Raw genomic sequence first — 26,590 nt, forward strand, 5'->3', positions numbered from 1 at the left:
TCAAGTTCAAGGCACACTGTCCAAAATCACCAAGCTCACCCCGGAGGCTGGCTTTCCCGAACCCCGAGTCAGAGCCAGGGGGCCCCTCTGACCTTCTCCAGTGTAGCCCCTGAGCAGCGGGCTCTGAGGGTGGTAAGCGGCCCACCAGGGGCCCACTCTGCAGGCAAAAGCGTGCGGACACGAATCTGCTCCGCTCGAGGGAACGGCGCTACCGCGCTTAGGACACAGGACACTCAGCAGGGAGGGGCTGGCGGTCGTGGCTGTTGGTGACGATTGCTAATGCTTGGTGAAGGATGCCAGAGGCCGCAGGAGCCCTTGGAGCACTGCGGGGCCATGCAGGACATCCTCCTCCCCGAGTCGGCATGGCAACGCCCTCCCGGGCCCACACACTGTGCGTCCCCTGCAAACGCCAGGCAGCGGATCTCAAAACAGAAGCTCCGACGTCTGACCAAAGGGAGAACAGGCTTGGGCTGTTAGCGTCAGCTGTTCAAATAAAGGTTCACTCTTACAAGATACATAATAAAATACCTTTTTATTTGCCAGGAAACCTTTTGGCCAGTCACATGGTCTGCGTCTGCCATGAATGCATGTCCGTGGTACTGTAAGTCACTTAAAAATTACATGGGGTTTAGAACATCTGCTCTGAACAGCTGACCTTCCAGAGCTGCCGTCAGCAGAGCCTAGTGGCTCAGATTCATCAATGAGCAGGAAAGCAGCCCCGCAGGGGAGCTGACCAGCCGCTCTGCAAGCTCGCCCCCCGCTGACCCGCTAATGCACAGCTTCCCTGCTGCCTCAGGGACACGCTGCTTCTCACTGTGCTGGAGTGATCTTCCTGACAGACCCGGGGAGGGGGCGCGGGGCAATGGCCTAAAACAGCTTGGGAGGCCCCACAAGGATGAAGGTGAGGTGGCTGGAGGGTCTGGGACACGCCCCACGATCCGAGCCCTGACTGAGTGGGACTCTGAGCACGAGGGGATGAGAGGGCCTGTGAGACGGGGTGGGAGGGGGGTGTCATTAAGGCTGTTACTATATTGCAGAGATTCTGGCTGGAAATGGCCGTCCGGCCCTCCTGCCCGCTGCCCGACAGGCTGGCGCGGGCGCCGAGGGTCGGAGCACTCTTCTTTGGAGACAAAGCTGTTCCGGGTCTCGTGCTCTCCTGCAAGTTCAGTCCAACCTCTCACAAACTTCTTGGTGCAAAGCGAAAATGCGTGAGTTTTCGGATTTGCTTTTCTCCCCCAGGAATGGGCTCAGACTTCGGAAGGGCACCCTGTCCGCACGTGTAAGGAAGAATCTCCTGGGTTTCCGTCCTGAAGATGTGCCGCACCAGCGTGCAGAAAGGCCTAGAAGGAAGAACAAAGAAAGACAAAGACGCGGGCGCAGGGACCTGCATCAGGGACCGTCCCCGAGACCGAATTCCGCCCGCGCGGGACCAGCGGCCTGCGGTGCAGGTCAGCCGGCCAGGCCACACCGCCGCTGAGCGAGGAGCCATCCAGCGTGTCCGGATCGCGTGCCGGCCGCCGTCACACCCACTCCTGCATGGAGCGCTTGCAGTACAGTATGTGGCGCGGCGTGCCTTTGCGCTTGAACTGCAGCACGGTGTAGGCCAGCGCCAGCAGGCACAGCGCCAGGATGCAGGGGATCACGATGGCCACCGCCCGCACCGTGCCCGCCGTGTTGTCCAGCTTGATGACGATATCCACGTCGTCGGGCGGGCTGTGTCCTTCTGTGTGTCTGTCTGTGGGTCCGTCACAGCCCATGAAGTCCTTCAGGATGGACCTGGGGTATCCGGGCTCCACCTTGAGTATCTGGTTGTTGAATTTCCAATACTCCTTTCCTTTGTAGAAATACGTGAAGCCTGGTGGGGAGGAAACAACACACAGAGGAAACGCTTACTTGTGGAAGTGGGTGAGTGTAGACAGACAGACTAAGCCCTGGCCGGTGGCTCAGTCATTAGAGCGTCGTCCCCATACACCAAGGTTGTGGTTTGATCCTCAGTCAGGGGACATACAAGAACCAGCCAATGAACGCATGAACAGAGCAGCGAGCCGTGTGCCCAGGACCCTGTGCCTAGGACTGTGTGCTTGGAGAGGGAGGCCCAACCCCGGAGCAGGGCTCCCTGCCAAAGGTGTAGAGAGACCAGGCCCAGCACCTCTACCCCGTCCACACGTCTGCCCTGGAGGGCACCCACGTGACCACACCCATCGTCATGGAAAAGGCGCCTATCCCTGACAGCCTGAAGCTCTGTCCGCTTCAGGCCATGGCTGGGCAGGACCCCTGATGAGCGGCTTCTCCAGGAAACCCCTCAGGGACTCCTCACCACCTGAGCCTCCCAGACATGGGCTGCCTTCCCTCATGGGAACCAGAAATGTTAGCAAACCACGGGCACCACTAGTGCTTGGTGACGGACTTTGTGTTTAGCTCTAGGCCCCCACTGCGCCTCCTGTTTCTGCCCTCACTTCATAGCTTCCTCAGCCACTTCACCTGTTAGATTCATGTCACTTAGCTGTATTTTACAGAACTTCAAAGCCATTACTAATCCTTTGAGAGAAAAGAGATGTGGAGTATGGGTAGATCTACAGTTCTATCTCTAATAACTAACATATATTTCACGGGGAGGAGGAGGTACGGGGAGCCCTGGGTCTGGCAGTGCCTGTGGCTGTGCTCCAGACCGTTGGGTGCAAAGGCAGCCTTTCCCAGCGGACGGCAATTCAGACACGTGTGTCTCTCAGAGGACTGGCCTCTAAGTTTCTGTTGGTTTTGTTGGCACACGGCCGTTTTTTTCTTCCTGTCCATAACACCTTCAACTCAAGTTTCTTTGTGACTATCTTTCTTGGATTTAATTCGTGTTTTTATTTTTAAGAATAGTTTATAGATTTTTTATTTATTTATTTTTTTTAAGAGTGAGGAAGGAAGGACAGAGAAACATCAATGTGGGAGAATAACATCCATCAGCTGCCTCCTGCACGGTCCCCTACTGGGGATGAGCCTGAAACCTGGGCGTGAGCCTGGATAGGGAATCCAACAGGCAACTTCTCCGTGTATGGGATGATGCCCAACTGACTGAGCCACTCTGCCAGGGCTGCATTTAATTATTACTCTGAGAGAAAATTCAGGAGGTCAACAGGAATGCTTTAATGTCATAATTACTTAACAACGGTACTTGGGGAGCTGCGTGTTCAGAACAGTATGCCTACTTTAGACTTAATGCTCATTAATGGGGTTTCCTCTCCCTCTGTTACTGAGCACTTACTATGGGAGAAGTCTGCTAAAAAACTGGAAATGGCACCTTCAACCCTTACAGCTACTCTGTCAAGTGGAACTAATTCCTGTACTTCCCAGGCAAAGAGATGAGGCTCAGAGACAGAGTTCAGGCCTCCCAAGTCCTGAACACGAATGCTTTTTCTAAGACCGGGCCCTTGGCAGAGTGCCTGTCTCTGAACAAATACGCCGCGGCTAACCGCACAGGCGGTGACAGACAGCGCCCTGAGACAGACATACGGACAGAACATGCTGGACATCGCTCAGGAGATTCAGGCCCGGCGGCCGCGGCGGGGGCCCTCCGCTGGGGAAGCCGCTGTGTTCAAGGCCAATGCCAGCACGTGCTCTGCCTCTGTGCAGGACCACTGGGTCAGGACCACCGCAGGAAAGCACGCGTGTCCATGCAGAGGTGCCTGCAGAGCTGCTCTTCGATGGCGCTGTGACTCCGATGCAGCCACTCAGCAAGCGGATGCAGCTCGGGGCGGGCCTGCGAGGACCAGACCCAGGACCAGGGTGCTGGAATGACGGCCTTGGTCTAGAATTCCACGGACCCGCCACACGGGCTTCTGATAACCTGGAAGCCAACAGCTTCCAATTACAAGGAGCTACTGGGTATCCTACGGAAATTCAGAAGTTTCCATTTTCATGTTTATCCGATCTGCAGGCCAATTTTATGTAACACACTCCAACAGCAGAAGCCGAACTGTGTTTACTGAAGACAGTGTTAGAGACAAGCAGTCCAGCCGGGAGCAGTTAGAGGGAAATGTACTTGAGAAGCAGCCCAAAGTCTTCATAATAGAAACCTGCCACCCCTCCAATTCACCTCATTCAATAACGCAGGAGTTCTTCGGTTTGTGAAATGTCAGTTGGCTGAGAAGATGTTTTTGTACTCATTTTCCCTTTAGAGGTAGATTTGAGGTAATCTGCTTGCTTACCAAGAGTAGCTGCTTCAGAAGAATTTAACCTAAATCATCCTGTTTGGGAAATTCACAGGCAAACGTGGCTGTGATGGCCACATGCATGCAGCACTATTAAAAGCAGCATCTGCAGTAACCTTAGCAGCCCATTTCCAAGAGTCTGGCCAGGGTGGTGCAGTGTATGGGAGTGCCATCCTGCACCCCAAAAGCCTGTGGGCTCCCCTCCCTGCCAGGGAGCACAGCCAGGCAGCAGGCTCCACCCCGGCCAGGCCTGCACAGAGGCAGCCATCGGTGCTTCTCACACTGAAGTTTCTCTCTCTTTCCCTTCCGTTCTCTCTAAAATCAATAAAAACATGTTCTCAGGCGAGGAATTAAAAACAAAAACACACACACAAAAAAACAAACAAACAAATAAAAAAAACACTGCTCTGTCTAAGGAGAGAACGTGGAATGGCCAGGAAGCAGGGCTTTGAGCAGTTAACAGGGAACACCTTGAAGCGGGTAAACAGAGTCGTTACTCCAGTCTCTGTGAGCGAAGTCTCCCAGGATGGGGAGTGCAGTTCAGGGTCAGTCAGCACTGCTGCACGGACTGTGCAGGGTGCCGGGCGCAGGCCTGTCCAGGGTCACTCCGTAAGGCCCGTCCCTGAATGTCAGCTGTGATGAAAACAATGGACAGTGGAGAAAACACGCTGTTGCTTACACCTGTGGAACGGCGAGGGCCCAGTCCTCCCACTCCGCTCCAGTTAGCCAGTGCCATTGGATTGGTGTGGTTATTTCTGGGCTGAGAGTGAGGAGGAAGATAAGCAGACTGCTACATCAGATGTACAGGTGAAACAGGAGGCCATGGCTCAGGCCACATCCCAACAGCCTGGCGTGTTCAGGTGACACAGCGAGCACGGGTCCCACACGGCCGCGTCGCTGAGGCTGTGATGGAGACCGTGACCCGAGCACCTTCTTGAGGCTGGATGTTCCGGCTTCGTCTCACCGCTCTTATGATGGTGACAGGTCACCTCAGCCAGCTGCGATGCTTTCCTCACTACGGGCGCCACAATGAGGGGAAGAGGTGCTTGTGTTGGACGGTCAGGAGACAATGAACCCATAAGCACCATGGCTGCATGGAGGCAGGCGCTCAGCAAGTGGTGTAAGCGGTCCTACTTCATCGGCTGAGGTGCAGACTTAATACCAAGAGGTGTGACCGGATGGCATAGTCCACTTTAACGCAGCCTTCAAAAACATGTGGCTGGGTTTTAAGGACGTTAAACATAATTACCATTAGGAGAGAATCCGAGGAAGAAAGGCTACATAGGAGGGAGGGAGGCAGGGAGACAAAAGTTCGGAACGGTATCCACCCGCACGGGCTGACCAGAGAGAGGCACCTGGGGTCCGAGTGTAAATGCAAACAGGTTACTGCATCATCCGAGCTGCTCTTTCAGACGAACACAACAGAAGCAGCGTTTAGGGTAAGAAGCCACAGGATGACACTGAGCAGAGGATGAAAACAGAGGTGGCTGTGGGAGATGAGCCTGAGAGCTCCCATTCGGATGTTGGCGCTGACAGCACCAGGGTGCAGACCGGAGTGCGGCTCTGGGGTGAGGGCAGGCTGACAGTGATTTCAGCAGCTCACATCTATGCGGCACCAGGGGACCGCCTTGCAGAGGTGGTACGGGCAGGGAGTGCAAGGATCAGGCTTCGGAAGAGGTGCTCCAGGAGGGTTCCCTGGAGATGAAAAGCGAACTGTTGAGTGATGCCGTGGGGCGGGGCGGGGCCGGTCCAGGAGACACAGATGTGCTGAGGGTGCACCTGTTCGCTCACTTGTAGGCAGAGATTTTCCCAATATGCCTGTGTCTCTGTCAGTACTTGTTATTCTTTGCTGAGTGAAAACATTAATTCCTCAGTATACGGGAGGTGTTCTCCGCAGGAAGTTTATCTTGGGGGGAAGACAGCGCTGTTCTTGCAGGCAATGGGCGTTGGTTCTTGTGGGAAAGCCAGACTTTCCTGGATTCTGGACCCACAGGGGACCCCCCCCCCCCTCCTATGTCCGGTGGTAAACCACGCGATGGGAGCTTCTTTATGCTACTTCAGGTGCTATTTCTTCTCCTCCCCTTGTTCTAGGACACTGTGTGTGACTGCACTTTGAATTATTATTGTTGCCCTTTAGTCCTAGTTAGTGTCCAAGGTGAGAAGTGCTCAGCGTGGCATGTGCATCGGGGCGTGGACCGCCCATCGCCTGGCTGGCTTCCCTTGGGACCCGCTGATCTCAGACCCTGAGGGGGCTCCGGGGGTAGGGCCACTCTTGCTGCTGTGCATTGGTAATTGATCAGGCCTGGCGTCTGAGCGGCCCCTGGTCTGCTGAGGATCTCAGCTGACAACACGCGTGAAAATAACACCTTCAACGTGCCTGTGCTTCAGCCCCTTACACCTACCTTCTCCGCAACCAGCTCCTGCCAACAGTGTGTTATTATTGTCACATGGACTTTAATACAAAAATCGATGACAACCCCCTTTTAAAAAAGAACTTTCCTTTTTCTTGTGTAACTAAAATAAGGTTAAGAAAACATCTGGAGCAGAATGCAAAATGTAGCTCGAATGAAGGGCCGTTCGCACACACGGGGATGAATGCAGCCCACGGGCGCGTCCTATGACCGGCCCGCGATAGCCGAGCGCGCCCACGAGGGGCGGCGGCCTGCGCCTACCGTTCTCCTTGTGCACGAAGGCTCCCTGCGGCGAGTCGGGGATGCCCTTCCAGATGGTGATGGGCTTGGGGTAGCCGGGGTCCATGGTCTTCATTTCTTCGCTGTACCTCCAGTACCTGCCAAGGGCAGAAACAACAGCACGCGTGGGAGAGGGCCGTGGGTGCGGCGGCAGGGACAGCCCCCTCGCTGCCTGCCCCCGGGCCCTGTGGCCATTCCAGAGCTGACATTGCCCCTGGGAGGCCAGCGGGACCAAAGCACAGATTCTGTTCCTCCCCGGGTCTGTGAAAACTGGGTATGTTCTTGTGTATTCAGTCAGCCTGATGCAGTCAATAAAAATTACATTTACAACTCAAAAGGGGAGCATCAACCTATGCATTTTTTAAAAATCTTCCTGAGGCAGCAGAACAGTTTTTTGGGAAATGATCTCAAGCAGAATCCTGATCCACTGATTCCTTCAGCAAAGCTGAGCGCCTGCTGCGGGCCGGGTGGTGCTGTGGGTGCTGGGGGCGCAGGTGGAGGGAGGGACACTGTTCTCCGCCTCCGTGTGCGGTGCCCCAGGTGCAAGGAGCCAGCGAGGCGCTAAGGCAGAGGCCATTACCCAGGAACAGGAAGGGGTCAGCCCCTCCCAGTGCCTGACAGACAGGGGGGAAGTGAGCAGCGGCAGGGGATGCTTTGGGGGAGGGCATTCCAGGTGGCATCAAAGCTGCGGGGAGTTCCTTGGCAGGAACAAGCCTGGCGCCCTATGCCCAGCGGCCAGGATGCAGGTAGCACAAGGGGCTGAGGTTGGCCTGTGGGCCAGCATCAGAGATCAGACAGATCCTCCCGCCCCAGCCAAGTGGGTGCCCTGCAGGGAGGCGGAGCTACAGAACAGCAGAGGAGCCAGCTCCCTTTTCACAGGGACTGGCTGCTGTGGGCTCACAGCTGGAGGAGCCGCTGCAGGGCACAGCACACAGGTGAGGCCAGCTGCACGGCCCAGGGAGAGGAGGGGCGGGGCTGTTGGTAACTGAAGGGAAGGAGTATGGTTTCTTGCAGCCCCGGACTGACTGGTGGATGGGATGTGCGAGTGAGGGAAGGTGAAGGCAGCTCTGGGATTTGGGGCCTGGCCATGGGGAGAGAGCAGGGCCCTACAGTGCCATCGGGCGGGCTCTGGGGGAGGGGCTCAGCCCTGAGTCTGGCCCTGGGTGTCTGAGTTCAGGGCCTGGTACACACCCCAGAGCAGCTCAGCGAGTCCTCAGGGCGGATGGACAGAAAGACAGAGGCAATGTCGGGACGGCCTCAGAACTGCGGCATTGGAGGGGCGGACTGAGCCCCGACCCCTATGTTCTCAGCCTCACAAGCTGATGTCTGGGGTGTTCTAAGGATCAACAATAAACTCGCCTATTTCAGGGCAGATGGAATGTTCTAGGCATGATGTGGTGACATAGCACACCCTTCACATGGGTCCACTGTTCCTGGATGGAGGAGGGCGCTGGGAGGAGGATGACCAACAGGCACGTGGCAGCCAGTCCCGTCTGGTTGTAACGTCCACCGTTTCCCACATGCAGTGACTGTTCCCCAAATTCACTGACAACCATTTCCAAACACCCTGACCAATCGGCTGAGACTAGAGTGACAAACAGGTTGGGAAATCACACACTTCGTGCGTGAACTTGGAACTGTTTTGGCTAGACCCATGAAAAAATTATGTTCTGGTTATTTTCTGGGCCAGGATGGTGGTGGGGTCCTTTGTCCACGGGCTGGGGCTCTGGGGAGGTTCTGCTGTGGTTCCTACCAGCCGCCCGCTGAGGGGCTCCTGGGCCCTCTGAGGGCCGGAGGAGAGGTGGCCCCGGGAAGGGCCAGGACAGGCAGGCCGCGTGTCCCAGGTTCTCACCACAAGAACAAGTGAGTGTGCTTTTCTGTGTGACGCTAGTGTAATCCACAATAATAGAAACAAAATAATAGAAAACATCTTGAGTTTCTCCAAGGTTAAGCTTAGCATGAAGCATGGCCATTGCGCCTTGCACAGAGTGGTGAGGAGATGCTGAGCGGTGAGGGGGACACAGCACCCTCGGCTGAATTATGAGGGTCAGCTCCTCTTCCCAGTTTTTCGCAGAAAGATGCCAATAGGAGGTAGAGATAAGTGAAGACAAATACATTCTCAATTTCTCAATATTTTTCCCTCAAAAATATACAAAATATGAAAAATGTTAAAAGTGGTAAGTATTGTAAATATACACCCTAAGGAAGAAAGCTTTTGCTAAAAATAACTTTTGAACCAAGGGAAGTACAATGATAAGAAAATGCACTGCCTGGGGCGGCGAGGCCGCTCGGCCGCCTCAGCTCCCGGCTGGAGAGGCCACAGAGGAGACACAGGCACAGGCCACACACTGAGGCTCACAAATATGTCTCCTTTGGGAGAGGGAGACTGATGCTGCCTGTTATTGTAAAATATGTTAAAAACATTTCGGTTCCAGATTTCAATAATTGATCTCTTCACACTACAGGGCATGCCTGCAGTAGGCTAGAGAACGCCCCCCCGCTAACCACTGAGCCCCTCTCGGCGAGTGTGCACTGACCTGTTCCCCTTGAAGAAATAGGTTTTCCCAACGTCCTCCCACCAAATGGCCGAGTCGATGCCGTTCGGGGGTATGCCGCTCCCCAGAGTGACCAGGTCGTGCGGGTAGCCGGGCTGCAGCGTGGTGTCCTTGAACACCCAGTACTTGCTGCCTGTGGAAGGAAGCACATGTGCACAACACGCTGATTCGGGTCAGAAATCAGAGCCGCCGCCGGCAATGCCTCCGGATGTGAAGCCCACAGGCAGCTTCGCCTCGCTCACGTCTGGAACCCGGGCACTATTTCTGAAACATCCCTGTTATTTCTGAAGGTGGATGCAGTGATGACTATTTAAGAACCCAATCAGCATGGGGGACTAATCTAAGAGACAAAGGAAGACCTACAGCTTGCCACCGTGCCACCGCTCTGAACCCAGGATCTCGGATGCTCTGTCCAGGGACCCAAGGCTGCTGGTTTCCCCCATCCCGCCCCCTCAGACACTGAGCCCACTACATGTGCTTCTCTGAGATAACAGTGCCTTGAGGCCACCCCTTCCCTTCACAATCAGCATCCATAACCCCGCAGTCTTAAACCTCTTCCGCGTGTCTAGTGGTCTCCCTCCCTCCGTGTGAGAGTTCCTGAGGGGAGGAGAACAGAACTGCGGAGCATGCACAGTGCTAGAGAGAAGGCACACGGCAGGACGTCTATTGCTGCTTTGGAATGACCTCCAGACAACACAGCCTGCAGGCCCTTCCCGGGGCTGCCCATACTCCCGCCGCAGCTCCGCTCCCGCGACCCACCCTTGCCTTCCCTGCACCTGCTAACACCCGCTGCCTGATCTGATCGCCAGCGCCTCCCAGAGAAGCCATTCTCCACCGCACCTGGTTTTGTACTGAGGTCTATTTGACATGGAATTGATATTAGTGTGTGTACAGTGTAATGCTTGCACATCTGTATAAGCTGGGAAATGGCCCCACAATGAGTCTAGTTACATTACAGCTTTCTCTTTCTTCTGATGAGTGGGCACTCTTCGATGTGCTGTCGGAGACCTTCCATGTGTGCACACCCGGGAATGCAGCCACGTGCTGCCGGCACCAGGACGCACTGGCTTGTCCCTGGTGGTTTGGACTCCTTGACCTTTGGCACCAAGCAGCCAACTCCCAACCCTCCTCCACTCTGGCAGCCACCAGCCTGTGCTCTGTGTCTACGACTTTTGCTCTGTTTTGCATTGTAGATTGCACATGCCTGTGGAATAATGCAGTGTTTGTTTTTCTCTCTCTGACTTATTTCACTGAGCATAATGCACTCTAGGACCATCAGTGTTGCTGCAAATGGTAAGATTTCATCCTGTTTTTATGATTGAGTAGCATTTATATATCCATTTATCAATCATTGGACACTTAGTTGGCTTGTATGTATACCATGGCGACCTATAATAAAAGTGTAAATGCTAATTAGACTGGACGTCCTTCCTCTGGACAAAGTCACTGCAGGCAGGGGCTGCGGCAGAGGTGGCAGAGGCCTTCGGCCATGGCAGTGGGCAGGGGCTAGGGCCAAAGCCTGGGCATGAATCTTGTGCATGGGGCCTCTAGTTGTAAATAATGCCGCAATGAACATTGGTGCATATGTCTTTTCACATTAGTGTTTCAGACTTTGGATAAATACCCAGAAGTGAACAGCGGGGGGTAAGGAACCTCCACATGTTTCCTGTCAAGGCTGCCATCAGGGAGCATGAGGTCCCCTGGGGTGAGAGCATGAGAAAAAGCACACAGAAGCTCCATTGGCCTGCTGTCCAGGCATTGCAAGAGATGCCAGGGTATGAGAAAGGAGATGGTGACAGTTCTGCCAGGAAATTCTTATCCTATACAATCCTATCTAATAAAGAGGTAATGTGCAAATTAACCACCACTCCAACACACAATATGGCCACCCCCATATGGTCAAATTTGGCTGCCACAAGATGGGTGGTAGGGGAGGGCAGTTGTGGGTGACCAGGCCTGCAGGGGAGGGCATTTGAAGGCAATGAGGCCTGCAGGGAAGGGTAGTTAGGGGCAACCAGGCCTGCAGGGGAGGCAGTTAAGAACGACCAAGCCTGAAGGGGAGGGCAGTTGTGGGTGATCAGGCCAGCAGGCAAGGGCAGTTATGGGGGACCAGGCCTGCAAGGGAGGGCATTTGAAGGCAATGAGGCCTGCAGGGAAGGGTAGTTAGAGGCAACCAGGACAGCAGGGAAGGGGAGTTTGGGGGGACCAGGCCTACAGGGGAGGGCAGTTGTGGGTGATCAGGCCAGCAGTGGAGGGAAGTTGGGGACAACCAGGTTGGCAAGGTAGGGCAATTAGGGGTGACCAGGCCAGCAGGGTAGGGCAGTTAGGGGTGATCAGGCCAGCAGGGGAGGGCAGTTTGGGGCAATTGGGCCAGCAGAGGAGCCGTTAGATATTGATCAGGCTGGTAGGGGAGTGGTTAGGGGGTGATCAGGCTGGCAGGAAGAAGCAGTTAGGCACAATCAGGCAGGCAGACAGGCGAGTATTTGGGAGCCAGCAGTCCTGGATTGTGACAGGGATGTCCCAAATTGGAGACGGTACAGGTGCATGCACACACACACACACACACACACACACACACATTTCATGCATCAGGCCTCTAGTTATAGTATAAAACCCCCCCTTTTTTTTCTTAATGTGTTTTGCAAATATTTCCTTGGACTGTGGGTGTTTTCCATCTGTGCTGGGGGAAACAATCAGACTTCCACTAGAGAAGATATCAATCCCCCCTTTTTTTCCTGCTAGGAGCAAACCCGGAGGATTTTAAAAATGCACTTATATTCTCTTTGAAAAACAAAGCAGGCAGAAAATCTCCAGCCAGCATTTGTCAGATGGCAAGATGAGATCCCAGGAGCTAATTATACACAAAATTAGGAAAATTAACACCTTGTCTGCATATTTGTGGCACAGAACTCAGAAAACAACTCAACGATGATTTCGAGTTACAGATTTAACTCTCCAGTCTTTACTAAGGACATACAGTTAGACAGCTCCTTCTGCATCTTGATGAGGAAAGGTTTTCACACTACAAAGTAACAGGGACTTCATTTCTATTATTTAGGTTTTGAGTATTCGAGATTCATACTCAACTATTTTCCTTTTTTAAACATAGGAGATGTGAATTGTACCACCTTGCCGTCTGGTTCTCTAGGAAAATATCGCCTCCTTGGCAAGGGGAGGCATTTCCTGAATTCATAGGAGCTGCCATAGTCAGGAGCAAGTGTAACAAGCTGCTCCCACTGACACTGTACTGGGAAGAAAGTAGAGGAAAAGGCCAGGCCTGATTAAAGACAGAGACGTTCTAAATAATACAAACAGCCTTACTTGTAATGTTTGGGGCTGGAGAGGACATTACAGATTATGTACTCCAGTAATTCTTTAGTGAGATCCATCCACCCACCTATCCATCCACCATCTATCCACCTACCCACCCATTCATCTATCCAGGCACCCATCCATCATCCATCCATCTACACATCATCTATCCATCCACCATCCAACCATCCATTCATCCATCATCCATCCATCTATCCATCTATCCATCATCTATCCATCCACCATCCATCCATCCATTCATCCATCTTCCATCTATCCATTATCCACTGATTTATCCACCACCCATCCATCCATCCACCCACGCACCCACTCATCTATCCATGTACCCATTCATCATCCATCCATCTACCCATCATCTACCCATTCGCCATCCATCTATCCATTCATCCATCATACATCTATCCATTATCCATTCATCCACCCACCCATATATCCACCATCTATCCATCCATTCACCCATCATACATCCATCATCCATTCATCCACCCACCCATCTATCCACCATCTATCCATCCATCCATCCATCCATCTACCCATCATCTATCCATCCACCATCCATCCATTCATCCATAATACATCCATCCATTATCCATTCACCCACCCATCCATTCATCCATCCAGCTACCCATTTATCCATCCATCCATCCATCCATCCATCCATCCATCCATCCATCCATCATCCACCCACCATCCATCCATCTACCCATCATCTATCCATCCACCATCCATCCATCCATTCATCCATTATCCATCTACCCATCATCTATCTATCCATCCATCCATCTATCCATCCATCCGATATCTGTCCACCAAGAGCCTAGTACAGTCCATCACTGTGGGAGCTGTGGACTAAATGACAGAAATACTCAAAGTGCTTGCTCCAGTGCAGTTGAAGGACCGGCAGAGGGGCCAGACACTAAGCAAAGAATCCCATGAAGAATTTTTAAATTAAATGCTTATTCCTACATGGAAAAGGGTCAAATGGAGTTTAAAAAATGTTTATCAAGGGGGCAGGCAGTGAGAGCCAGCACAGGGTCAGGGACATTGCCGGGCCGCCAGCAAGGAAGCAGGCTGAGTACCCCTCCTCCTGCTGCTCAGGAGACAAAGAAGAGTGGGGGAGGGCTTCCCCATCACAGACACAGCATCCTCTCTCACAGGAGGGCAGAGCTTCTGGGCACTCATGAGCCGAACAGGCACCACGCAGGCACACATCCCAGCTGATGCTCCAGCTGATCCCGGAGAAGAATGCCAACTATATTCCCAATGGAGAAACTGAGGCACAGGGAGCAAGTAACTCAACCACTTCACAGGGCCAGTCAGCGTGTGAAACTGTGTCTGACTGCAGCTCTGTGTCCTTATAGCCCAGGCTGGACCCTGTGTGTCCTCAAAGCTGAGGCCAATCCCCATGTCCTCTTGGCTGAGGCCAGACCATCCCCCATTCCTTAAGGGAGAGTCCGCGAAGACAGAATAAATTGTAAGGACTCTTGCCTTTGCCTGAAAGTTCAGCCTCACTTAACCCAGTGTCCCAAAGGCCACATTTCATTCCCCGCCTTCACTACACAAGCTGGCCCTGAGGATACTGGCTAGCTGCTGCTGCTGCTGCTGTTCAGAACCCTTTTCGTGGCCTGTTTAATCTCATTTCTGTCCTCTGGGTCCTGGCGACATAGCAGTCCCATCAGTTTGGACTTGGCTCCTGGGGTTGACTCAGCCAGGCTCTGCCCAGCCCCATAGACCTGAGCGTTATTGTTCTGAGCAGACCAAGTGCTGGGGATGGCAGGCCAGTCCTCTGAGCTCACCCCTGCATGCAGGCCTTGAGCAGCTACACAAGCAACACCCACCACTCAGGTCAACAGCAAAGAATACATCCCACAAGATGGAGTAAATCCTTTATGAGTGATTTCCTAGTTTACTATAAACTATCCTGTATAATAAAGAGGTAATGTGCAAATTGACCATCATACCCTCACACAAGATGGCCTACCCCATGTGGTCGCAAGAAAGCCATCACAAGATGGCTGGCAGGGGAGGGCAGTTGCAGGGGGGAGGACCAGGCCTGTAGGGGAGGCAGGGCAGTTGGAAGGGCCCAGGCCTGCAGGGGAGGGCAGTTAGGGGTGACCAGGCCAGCAGGGGGGGGCAGTTGGGGGAGACCAGGCCAGCAGGGGAGCATTTAAGCATTGATCAGGCTGGCAGGGGAGTGGTTAGGGAGAGGTCAGGTTGGCAGGCAGGCGAGCCGTTAGGAGCCAGCAGTCCTGGATTGTGAGAGGGATGTCTGACTGCCTGGTGGAATCAGGCCTGGACGGGCAGTCAGACATCCCTTGAGGGGTCCCAGATTGGAGAGGGTACAGTCTGGGCTGAGGGACACCCTTTTACCCCAGTGCACAAATTTCATGCACTGGCCTCTAGTTTAACATACTGACTAAATAATGCAAAGTCTGAGAAATAAAATAGATTTCATTGTATAAAATAGCAAGTGACCCAAAAAATCTTCTAAAAAGAAACCCAAACCCCGTATTTCATAAAGAAACCCGGTCACCCCTAACTGCCCTCCACTGCCTGCCTGGTTGCCCCTAATTGCCCTCCCCTGCAGGCCTGGTCCCCCCCCCCCCCAACTGCCCTCCCTCCCTGCCAGCCTGGTCACCCCCAACTTCCCTCCCTTGCTAGCCTGGTCACCCATAACTGCCCTCCCCTGCAGGCCTGACCCCCCCCACCCCCAACTACTCTTCCCTGCTTGCCATCTTGTGACCACAAGGGGGAGGCCATCTTGTGTGAGGGTGTGATGGTCAATTTGTATATCAGCCTCTATATTATATAGAATAGTTTTCAATAAACTAGGAGATTGCTCATAAAGGAGTCATTCCTTCCTGTGGGATGTAGTATTTGCTGTTGACCTGAGTGGTGGGTGTTGCTTGTGTAGCGTCTTTTTGTTGGTTGGTTTCTTGTTGTTAATCCTCACTGGAAGGTGTTTCTTCCATTGATTTTTAAAGTAGGATTTTTTTTTCCTTTTAAATGTTTTTATTTATTTTAGAGAGAGAGGAAGAGAGAGAAAGAAACATTGATGAGAGAGACATCAATTGGCTACCTCCTGCACACCCTCTCCCCTCCCCTGTAATCCTGGGGATTGAGCCCCAAAACTCAGCACATGCCCTGACTGGGAATCAAATTTAGGACCTCTTGGTGCATGGGTTGATGCTCAATCACTGAGCCACATTGGCTGGGCATTCATTTGTTTTAGAGCAAATAGGAGGGAGGGAGAGGAAGAGGGGAAGAGAGAGAAGCATGGATGTTACAGAGACACATCAGTTGGTTGCCTCCCACATGTGGGATTGAACCTGCAACCCAGATACATGCCCTTGACCAGAACTGAACCTTGGGCCCTTCTGTGTGCTGGCTTATGCTCTAACCACTGAACCACTGATCAGGGCAAAAAAATGGCTTTTAAATCATTGGTTCATTCATCCATCCATTTTACTTTTTTTGGTGCTTTTAAGCAAAATATAAGAAGTCTACAAATTTGACTTCTAAATGGGATACCACATGGAAAAACGTAACTGAAAGAATTAAAATTTCACTTCACTTGTGTTTCTAGGCATCATAAGTGGTTCCTCCCACCCAGCAGGATTGCCGGTCACCTCTCTGAGGGCGTCAGGGCCCTGGACGTGGCCCGCGTACAGCGGAGCAGGCCGGGGCCGCCTCACCTTTGAAGAAGACGAAGTTGCCCTCGTTGTTTTCGTACACCGCGTCGATCCCTGGAGGCAGGCCGCGCCAGAAGTAAGTGATCTGCATGGGGTACCCGTCCATGACCCTGTTGTTCCTCACTCGCCAGAACCACTGGTCCTGCAACCAAGCACAGGAGGCGTCAGTGTCGCCAGGGCCCGCTGGGCCAGCACTGAGGCTGCCACTTCGCACACCCCGGACAGCAAGACTCCTGCCCCCACCAACCCGGGGCTCCCTGTCACCTCCCAGCGCTGACCCACAGGGGCCCAGGTCACTTCCCAGCGCTGACCCACAGGGGCCCAGGTCACCTCCCAGCGCTGACCCACAGGGGCCCAGGTCACCTCCCAGCGCTGACCCACAGGGGCCCAGGTCACCTCCCAGCGCTGACCCACAGGGGCCCCTGTCACCTCCCAGCGCTGACCCACAGGGGCCCAGGTCACCTCCCAGGGCTGACCCACAGGGGCCCCTGTCACATCCCAGCGCTGACCCACAGGGGCTTCAAGATAAAGTAAAAGCACTCATCCTGGCACCAAGGTTACACCCAACCTTCGCGCGCCCCCGCCCCCCCACCAGGGGAGGGGGTGCAGCCCAGGCCCTGCCAGGTGGAAGAAGCCAGCTTCGGAGCTGGAGAACCACTGGGGCAGGAATGCGGCCTGCCCGCCTGCACCCATCCTGCCTGAGGTGTCATGGAGTCCTCTGTCACCCTCCAACGTGTCCTGCTGGGGGCAGTGAGCTACAGGTCGCGGAGAATGAACAAAGTGATCTTGAGAATCATGAGAGCGGCCCCCAGGCGTGGCCACTGCCCGCCCGTCCACTTGCTCCCACAGCGCCCCACAGAGGGCCGTTTGCTGATTGCTTCCGGGCCGTGCAAACACGTCAGTGAGATGTGCACCCATCTGCTTACTTTTCCTGTTGCTTCTCTTGCCCAAGGAGACATATCAGAAAAAAATATGGTTATGAGCAATGTCTGAGAGTATTATGGTTTTGAGTCTAACATTTATGTCTCTAATGAACAATAAACTAACAAACAAAATAGAAACAGACTCATAGATCCCGAGAACAGACTCACAGCTGGCAGAGGGGAGGGAGGCTGGGAGTCTGGGTGAAGGGTGAGGGGATTAAACAGGAAAGAGGAGCAAAAGGTCATAGATGCAGACAGGGGGTCATTACCGGCCAGATGGAAAGGGGGGGGGAGGGAGAGTCGGTAAAGGGGGTGGTGAACACACAATACAATATGCAGAGGATGTATATCGAATTGTACACTTGGAAACTACATAATTCTATTAACCAATGACACCCCAGGAAATTCAACAAGAAAGAAAAAGACCGATTCTGCAACTGTGTGGTGACGGATGTTAAAACAATAAAGTAGATCCCCGGTCAGTGATGGTTCTGAGTGGGAGACCAAGGAGCCCTTAGATCACTACCAAAAATTCCCATCCCTTTGTGTTTTTGTGTACATATTTATTGATTTCAGAGAGGAAGGGAATTCGGGACCCTTCAGTCCTCAAGGCAACACCATATCCACTGAGCAACACCAGTCAGGTCCCATCCCTTTGTTTTTGACCCAAAGAAAAATGCGTCATCCTATCTAAAAGAGTAATATGCAGATTGACCATCACTCCAACACACAAGATGGCTGCCCAATGTGGTCAAAGATCCTGCCCCCATGTGGACACAAGATGGCCACCACAAGATGGTCAACAGGAAAGGACAGTTGGGAGGGATCAGGCCTGCAAGGGTAGGCAGTTGGGGGTGATCAACCCTGCAGGGGAGGGCAATTAGGGGTGATCAGACCAGCAGAGGAGGGTTACTGGAGGCAAACAGGCTGGCAGGGGAGCAATTAGACATCAATCAGGCTGGCAGGTGAGTGGTTAGGAGATGGTCAGGCTGGCAGGCAGAAGTGGTTAGGGGCAATCAGGAAGACAGGCAGGCAGCCAGTGGGATCAGGCCTAAACAGGCAGTTAGACATTCCTTGAGGGGTCCGTTTGGAGAGGGTGCAGGCTGGTCTGAGAGACACCACCCTCCCTGCACGAATGTTATGCACCAGGCCTCTAGTTTACAATAAAAACTAAGTCCCTGCTGGATAAAGTGCAGGCTCTTTGACTCGATGTACCCAGGGCAGTGTATCCCACTTAACTTTGTAAACATTGAATCCAAGTAGTCTCCCCCACCTTTTCCTATAAATCCATCATGTTTGTTTTCTTTATTGACCTGTTGTTCGTTGAATATTTGCTTATACTCCCTGCCTCGCAGGGCCTGGAGCCCCCTGTGCCATTGGGACATACCCCTGGCAGCCCGGGCCAGCGCCGACCCCCAGACAGAGAGGAAGAGCTGGTGAGGGACCGGGACAGGCCTCTGTGGCCGGGTGCAGGGCTGTTCCCACAGGAACCTTCTAGGCCATGTGCCCCGAGCCCTGCAGGACACGACCCCTCAGTGCCCCCCTCTGCTCATCCTCCCCTCCCGGAAGCCCATTCATCATTCTCTCTTCCTCCATTTCCTTAAACACTCAGCACAGGCGTCACCGCGGCCAGGACATTGCCAGAAGCCTGCCCTCTGGGTGACCTGCCGTTGGTCCCCACAGCGTCCAGTGGTGTCCCAAGCCAACACGCCATGAGGGGTCATGCTGTGGCCGGTGGACAGTGGAGTCTCACGTGACACAGGCAGAGGCAGAAGTTCAATGGTGCAATGGAGCACTGCTTTCAGCTTCCTCTGGTATATTCTTTCCCCCCAGACCTGCCCGCGGGGCTGAGGAAATGGGGGTGAGACCCTGGGCAGTGAGCAGTGAGCACAGAGAGGCACAGAGAAGCCGAGCCAGCACCCTGTGCGCCTGCAGCACCAAGGCTGAGCAGAGGTGGGCCACGGGGCTGGGCGCAGGGACACATGGGGACTGGGCAACAGGAGGCCAGGGCCTGCGGGACCAGAGGTTCGCTCCTGACAGCAGGTGGGCTGGCCCAGAAGCTCCAGCAATTCCTCAGCAGGAGCTGGGGTTCCTGAGGGAGGGGCTCGGGGTCAGGAGGCTGCTGCCACAGCAGGGGTTGCCAGGGCCTCCTGCCTCCTCAGCTGTGCTGTATGTATGCACTCAAAGGGGAGCTCGGCAGACTCAAAGAATGTCCTCAACAAGCAACGCCATTACCATAGACAGTGACAGCTCCCACCAGGGGTGTGTGTGTGTGTGTGTGTGCGTGTGTGTGTGTGCGTGTGTGTGTGCGTGTGTGTGTGTGTGTGTGTGTGTGCATGCATGCGCACGCACGTGCTGGGGGCCACAACCAGTAACAACTGGAAAGCACGTGTTACTGCTTCATTTCTACCCAGGGACATGCCCATACACAGAGTTTACTGTTGATGAGCAAAAGGAGAATGAATGTGAGCAAGAAAGTTTCCTAACAGTGCAGCCAAACAAGGGCCCGAACAGCGCCTGGTGTGTCTGAACAGCCTTGGGATTTTCTCACTCCAAGGCATCCAGCGATGACCAAACAGAAGGGCCCACAGGCCTGGTGCTCCTGGGGGAGGGGCCGAGGGGCCTGGTGCTCCTGGGGGAGGGGCCGAGGGGCCTGGTGCTGGTTTCTCAGGCTGAGGGGCCTCCAAGGAGGAGGAGTCCAGGAACCTCTGGGGAAGCTCTGCTGTGCCCCAGCAGGCACCATGAGGGCTACAGGAAAGAGTCCACACACAGACACCAGCAAATAGGTTGCTCTTGCTCTGCAGTATTTTCTTGCTATCATTCTGCTCATTAAATCATCTCTCTCTCTCTCTCTCTCTCTCTCTCTCTCTCTCTCTCTCTCTCTCTCTCTCTCTAATACAACACCATAATACCTAGATTTTCTATTCTGTCACTGAGACTTCTCTCTATCACACATGGTGGGAATTGTTCCTGTGAACACAATGTGAATGCAGGGGACAGAGGAGTCGCAGCCCAGCAGCTCGCTCCAGACCTCTTGTCTGAGATCCTGTGAGGAGCCTGGCCCACAGCCACGTCTGCACAATCCGCCTTCCCCCTAAGCCGCACCCAAAGGTATGGCTGGGAGCCTAAGGAGGCCAAGGAGGCTGCTGTCTGCATGTGTGATTACCATTAGTCCCTGGACCCACAGTCAGCATGGCAGCCATGAGCCCAGCCGCTGTTTCATGTAAACCATCAGCTTCTCAGCCCCCTTGACCATTTCCAGGGCTGGCAAGCTACCACCTGCGGGACGCGGGCAGCTCTCATGGCCACCTGGGCTGTCCCAGGTGAGGCTGCAACACCCCCTGTCCTCACTGATTTTCTTGTTGCTCTTTTTCTAACTCTTTGAGTTGTAGAGTTAGATAATTTGTTACCATGAAACAAAGAGAGAGGACCCAAATAAACAAAATCAGAAACAACAGACCCCGCCAAAATACAAGGATTGTTACAAAATACTACGAACAACTCTGTTCCAGCAAACTGGACAACCTGGAGGAAATGGACATATTCCTATAAAAATATAACCTTCCAAAACTCAATCAGGAAGAATCTAAAAATCTCAATAGACCAGTGACTTTGGAAGAAATTGAAACAGTCATCAAAAAGCTTCCAGCAAACAAAAGCCTGGAGCCAGATGGCTTCACAGGAGAGTTTTACCAAACATTCAAGGAAGAACTAAAACTTATCCTCCTCAGACTATTCCAAAAAATTCAAGAGGAAGGAACACTTCCAAATTTCTTCTATGAAGCCAGCATCACCCTAATACCAAAACCAGATAAAGACAACTCAATAAAGAGAATTACAATCCAATATCCCTCATGAACATAGATGCCAAAATCCTCAACAAAATTCTAGCAAATCGGCTCCAGCAGAGCATCACAAAGATCATACACTATGACCAAGTAGGATTTATTCCAGGAATGCAAGGATGGTACAATATCCGCAAATCAGTAAATGTGATACATCACATAAACAAATTGAGAGATAAAAATCATATAGTCATATCAATTGATACAGAAAAGCATTTGATAAAATCCAACACCCTTTCCTAATAAAAAGTCTCAACAAGGTGGGAATAGAAGGTTCATACCTCAACATAATAAAAGCTATATATGATAAACCCACAGCAAACATTATACTCAATGGGCAAAAACTAAAACCATTCCCTCTAAGAACAGGAACAAGACAGGGATGCCCACTCTCACCACTCCTGTTTGACATAGTACTAGAAGTACTAGCCATTGCAAGTAGACAGAAAGAAGAAATAAAAGGCATCCAAATTGGAAAAGAAGAATTAAATTTTCCTTTTTGCAGATGACATAATATTGTAGATAAAAAAAACCCAAAAGACTCCATCAAAAAACTAATAGATTTAATAAATGAATTTGGCAATGTAGAAGGATACAAAATTAATACCAAGAAATCTATGGCATTTCTATACACCAATAGTGAACTTACAGAAACAGAGACTAAAAAAGCAATTCCATTTACCATTGCACCAAAAAAATTAAGATACCTAGGAATAAACTTAAACTAAGGAGGTAAAAGACCTATACTCAGAAAACTACACAACACTGAAAAAAGAGAAAGAGGAAGATGTAAGGAGATGGAAGAACATACCATGTTCATGGATTGGTAGAATCAACATCATTAAAATGTCCATACTTCCCAAAGCAATTTATAGATTCAATGCACCCATTAAAATACCAAGGGCATATTTCACAGACCTAGAAAGAACTCTCCAAAAATTCATCTGGAACAAAAAAAGACCCCGAATAGCCACAGAAATCCTGAGAAAGAAGAATAAAGTAGGAGGTATCTCAATACCAGATTTCAAGCTGTATTACAAAGCCACTGTTCTCAAAACAGCCTGGTACTGGCACAAGAACAGACATATAGATCAATGGAATAGAATAGAGAATCCGGATATTGAACCAAACCACTATGCTCAATTAATATTTGACAAAGGAGGCATGAACATACAATGAAATCAAGACAGTCTCTTCAATAAATGGTGTTGGAAAAATTGGATAGATACATGCAAAAGAATGAAACTGGATCACCAACTTACATCATACACAAAAATAAAGTCAAAATGGATACAGGACTTAAACATAAGATGGGAAACCATAAAAATACTAGAGGCATCCACAGGAAGCAAAATCTCAGACACATGCCAAAAGAACTTCTTCACTGATACTGCCCCTAGGGCAATGGAAACTAAAGAGAAAATAAACAAATGGGACTACATCAAAATAAAAAGCTTTTTTACAGCAAAAAACAAAAACAAACAAACACAATAAAAACAAACACACACAAAAAACAAAACAAATAAACAAAACAAAACAAAACAAAAAAACATCAACAAAACAAACAAGAAAGCCCACTGTATGGGAGAACATATTTGCAAATGTTATCACTGATAAAGGTTTAATCTCCAACATCTACAGACAGCTTATACAACTTAATAAAAGGAAGATAAATGATCCAATTAAAAAATGGGCAATGGATCTAAATAAAATCTTTTCAAAAGAAGACAGAAGGAAAGCCAAGAGGCACATGAAAACATGCTCAAAGTCACTAATTATCCGAGAGATGCAGTAAATACTATACACAGGGAGGAGAGCGAGGTTGGAGCTTCTCTTCATGAAGTCCCATGTTTGGGTTTTCTCATCCAACACTGGAGGGATGCCCTCTTGCCCAGGCCTTTGGCGCCCCTCACAACTTCAGCTCCTGTGATGTTTACAGAGAAGACCTCGTTTTAAAAAAACCTCAAGGCCTGCCTTTTGGTTCAGGGTCCAGTTCTGGCTCCAGAGCGGTAGTTCTTAGAGCCTTGCTCTCCTGAACCTCAAACCTCGGCCCTGCCTGTCCCTGCTCTGCTGGCTCGCACGTCTCCACAGCCAATGTCTGCTCCACGCTCTCCTGAGCTCGGTCCTCTTTCCGGCCTGGTCACCCCGGGGGGTCGGCCTGCAGAACCAGCCTCGGGCTCCCCCAGGGTAGGCAGGACCCGGTGACAGGGCCCCAACTGTGTCTCTAAGCTCGTTGCTCAGTTTCTTGACTCGAGGTCCAAAGTGACTTCATTCAGTTTGCAGAGCACCATCTCCTCACCCCCAAGCTTGGCAACTCTGCGAGGTTCTCACAGGCGCCCGGGGAGGCCCTCACTGCTCCCTCCCAGTGTGGCCCTGTGTGCCTACTCCACGCCTGTGCCCTGCATGCCCGCCCCATGCCAGTGCCATGCCTGTGGCTGCAGTCACTGTGCAATGTGGTCAGTGCCTGGCACCCCACCCCGAGGCCGTGTCTCCTGGCCCTGCCATCACGTCACGCTCAAGGCCTCACTCTTATTTGGTGTCCAGCCGACACTTGGTCGAATTACAGAATTAAAAAACAAAGCCTTAGGAGCAAGGGTGCTAAGGAACGCAGCTCCATACTTCACGGTGGTCCTTGCAGCCACCCACGCCTAGCTGCTGCCCTCATTCCCACCCACACACTGTGTGTGCCTCAGCCTACTGCCTACTGTGCTTGCTGAGCTGGCACACTTCTCCAAATGACAGCTGCAACGGCATCTCTATATATAAAAGCCTTAGTAACTGGACAACCGGCTGACTGGCTGGTCACTATGACACGCACTGACCACCAGTGGGTGGACACTCAGTGCAGCAGCTGCCCCCAATGGTCAATGCGCTCCCACAGCAGTAGCCACTCAGCTGACAGATGGACGCCAGATGCCAGGCTCAGGGCTGGCGAGCGCAGCTGCAGGGGCGCAGGCCTCTCCCGTGGACACTCCCCCTGCGCCCCTGAGCAGAGGTGGAGGCACAGCAGGGCCAGGATGAGTCTGGCCCCAGCTTGGCTCCTCCCCCGATGCCTGCCCCTTCTGGCACTACTTTGTGCTGAATCTATTATAGTAAATTAGTAAAGCACTCTGGGTTAACTGCCAAGTATCTTGATACTTTGCATAATTTTAAAAGCTTTTCTATAGTAAACTGAGTAATTCTCACCTTGGTGCTTACAAAACAACTCAACTAGAAAAACAAACACCAGCCTGCCTCCCTAGAGGCCTTTGCTATGGAGACGGCAGGCCCTTTGCGGACATGCCCCTGGCCAGGCTAACCTGCTTATCACACTGTCCCTGCCAGTTGAACAGGACATTCCTTGTCACGGTCGAGGCACGATTCCAATGGGAACTTTAGGAGTCTTTTCCCACCTATAATTTTTGAAAATGATTCGGCTCCGCCATCATTTATATTCTGTCAGTTATCTTTTTTAAAAAAATACATATTTTTATTGATTTCAGAGAGGAAGGGAGAGGGAGAGAGAGATGGAAACACCAATGCTGAGAATCATCAATCACCTGCCTCCTGCACACCCCACACTAGGGATCAAGCCCACAACGCAGGCATGTGCCCTGATTTCCTGGTCCGACCACTGATCCACACCAGCTGGGCTCTAATTCCACTATATTTTGAGCTATACTTGTCTATTCATCATCACTCCACAACAATCCACTCGCATTCCCTCAATCTTCAGTTTGCCTAACCTTATTTTGCTATAATTTCCATGCCTTGTCAACACACATTTCAAACAATGCAATTCATGATGCATACATTTTGATATTTTGCTATGTTTTATTTGAGTATCCATCATAATCATTCTCACTGTCTTTCATACAATCTCCAACTTTAACCCCCAGGTGCTTGCATTACTCTCCACTGAGTGGGTGGACTGCTGTCCGCTACTCACGGCCATCTCACTGAGGTCACTGGGCAGTTTGGTTGCTTACAGAACTTTCCCTCCTGGCAGGGAAGCAGCAATGAGCACTGTTCACCTGAGAGCCACCTCCTCCTCTTCAGAGGGAAGGATGTGCACCGATTGTCACTGTGGAGCCACCTACTGCAGGACAGACTCATGTGGTTGTTCATACCTGGAATAGTTCTGGTCTTCATTTGCTATGGATACTGTTCATAGCTTCTTCAGATAAACAAAATATACAAAATGCTCTGAAGCTTTCAAGTGGCATAGGAAGCACATCCAGAAGAATTAAAAATAAATAAAGCGGTCAAGGACCTCCTGATGGAAGTGAGAGGAGAGGACAGGCTGGCTGGGTGCAGGCAGTGGCAGGAAAACCATGAGGGGTTTTGGTGGGAGAGGCTGGGACGGGGCGGTGGGAGGCGGGAGCTGAGGAAGAGCCAACCTTTCACACAAGACATGGCAGCCAGCTCGGGACGAGGCTGAAGAGATAACAGGCTTCTGATCTGTGCTGAGCATTTAGAGTAAAAAAGGTGAAAAATCAAGCTGCCTGAGAAAGAGTGACATCCAGTAGTGGTGATCCTAAAATACCAAAGGGCCCTGAGTCAGACGGTGAGCAGTCAGGCTGTGTCTGCGGGAGGCCAGGGAGCAGGGTGGCAGCGGTCCAGCAGGAAGACCAGGTTTTAGGGGGAATGACACCCATTCGAGGTCAAGGTCGTCGGGCCTGTGTGGGTACCAGGAGCAGTAAGACCAGTCAGTGACAAAGGCAAACCGAACCCAGGTCTCAGACCCGGGCAGGCGTTCCCGTCCTCAGTGGACAGGACCATCCACTCTGTAACAGACGTGGGCTCGGAGGAGCGTATCCCCAGGCACGTGTGAGTGACCCCAGGCCAATGGTGCCGTGAGCTGGGCTCACCCAGTCCCGCTCTCTTCACTTCGATCAAATCTTCCATATTTTTGAGTTATATCACTTATTGCTTTGCGCTGCCATCCACATATTTCTATTTCCTCCCTCAGTACATGGGCCTCTCAGTGCACCAAATAAGGCGCCCAGGCACTAGACTCCCCGTAGCCTTTTCTCCGCAGCTTCTCGGGCCAGTGTGACCAGCTCTGCTGCTGCTACAGGAGCTGAAGGTATGCTGCCCCCTTCCTGCAGCACGGGCTCCCGACGGGCCACGCCAGCACAGCCACGGCACTGGGCCACGCCGGCACAGGTGGCTGCCCGAGTGAGCCTGGAGATGAGCTCAGAAATGATGAAATGACGTGAGAACCATCGGACAGGGGGAGCATAAGAAAAAGGAATGCCTGCCAAGAAGTTATCTTCAACGGAAGTAATACTTAGAAAAAAGCAGAGACTGTGAAAACCAGAACCTAACTTCTGAGAGTCTGGAAACTCCTTCCTGCAGAGCAGTGGTCCATAGC

The 26,590-nt window shown here is 52.0% G+C and overlaps 1 protein-coding gene across 1 annotated transcript in view; it reads right to left on the bottom strand.

The window, feature by feature from the left end:
- Positions 1-513: 513 nt before the first annotated feature.
- MMP16 (matrix metallopeptidase 16) overlaps positions 514-26,590 on the bottom strand; it is a 138,772-nt gene continuing 112,695 nt past the window's right edge. The window contains exons 7-10 of the mRNA XM_084864786.1: positions 16,470-16,608; positions 9,424-9,574; positions 6,869-6,984; positions 514-1,855 (exon numbers count right to left, since the gene is read on the bottom strand). Coding sequence (XP_084720912.1) covers positions 1,521-1,855; positions 6,869-6,984; positions 9,424-9,574; positions 16,470-16,608 — 741 coding nt within the window. The 3' untranslated portion in view covers positions 514-1,520. The remainder of the gene's footprint in view (positions 1,856-6,868; positions 6,985-9,423; positions 9,575-16,469; positions 16,609-26,590) is intronic.

Source organism: Pipistrellus hanaki (genome assembly GCF_964339955.1).
Source record: "Pipistrellus hanaki genome assembly, chromosome: 17".
NCBI lineage: Eukaryota > Metazoa > Chordata > Mammalia > Chiroptera > Vespertilionidae > Pipistrellus > Pipistrellus hanaki.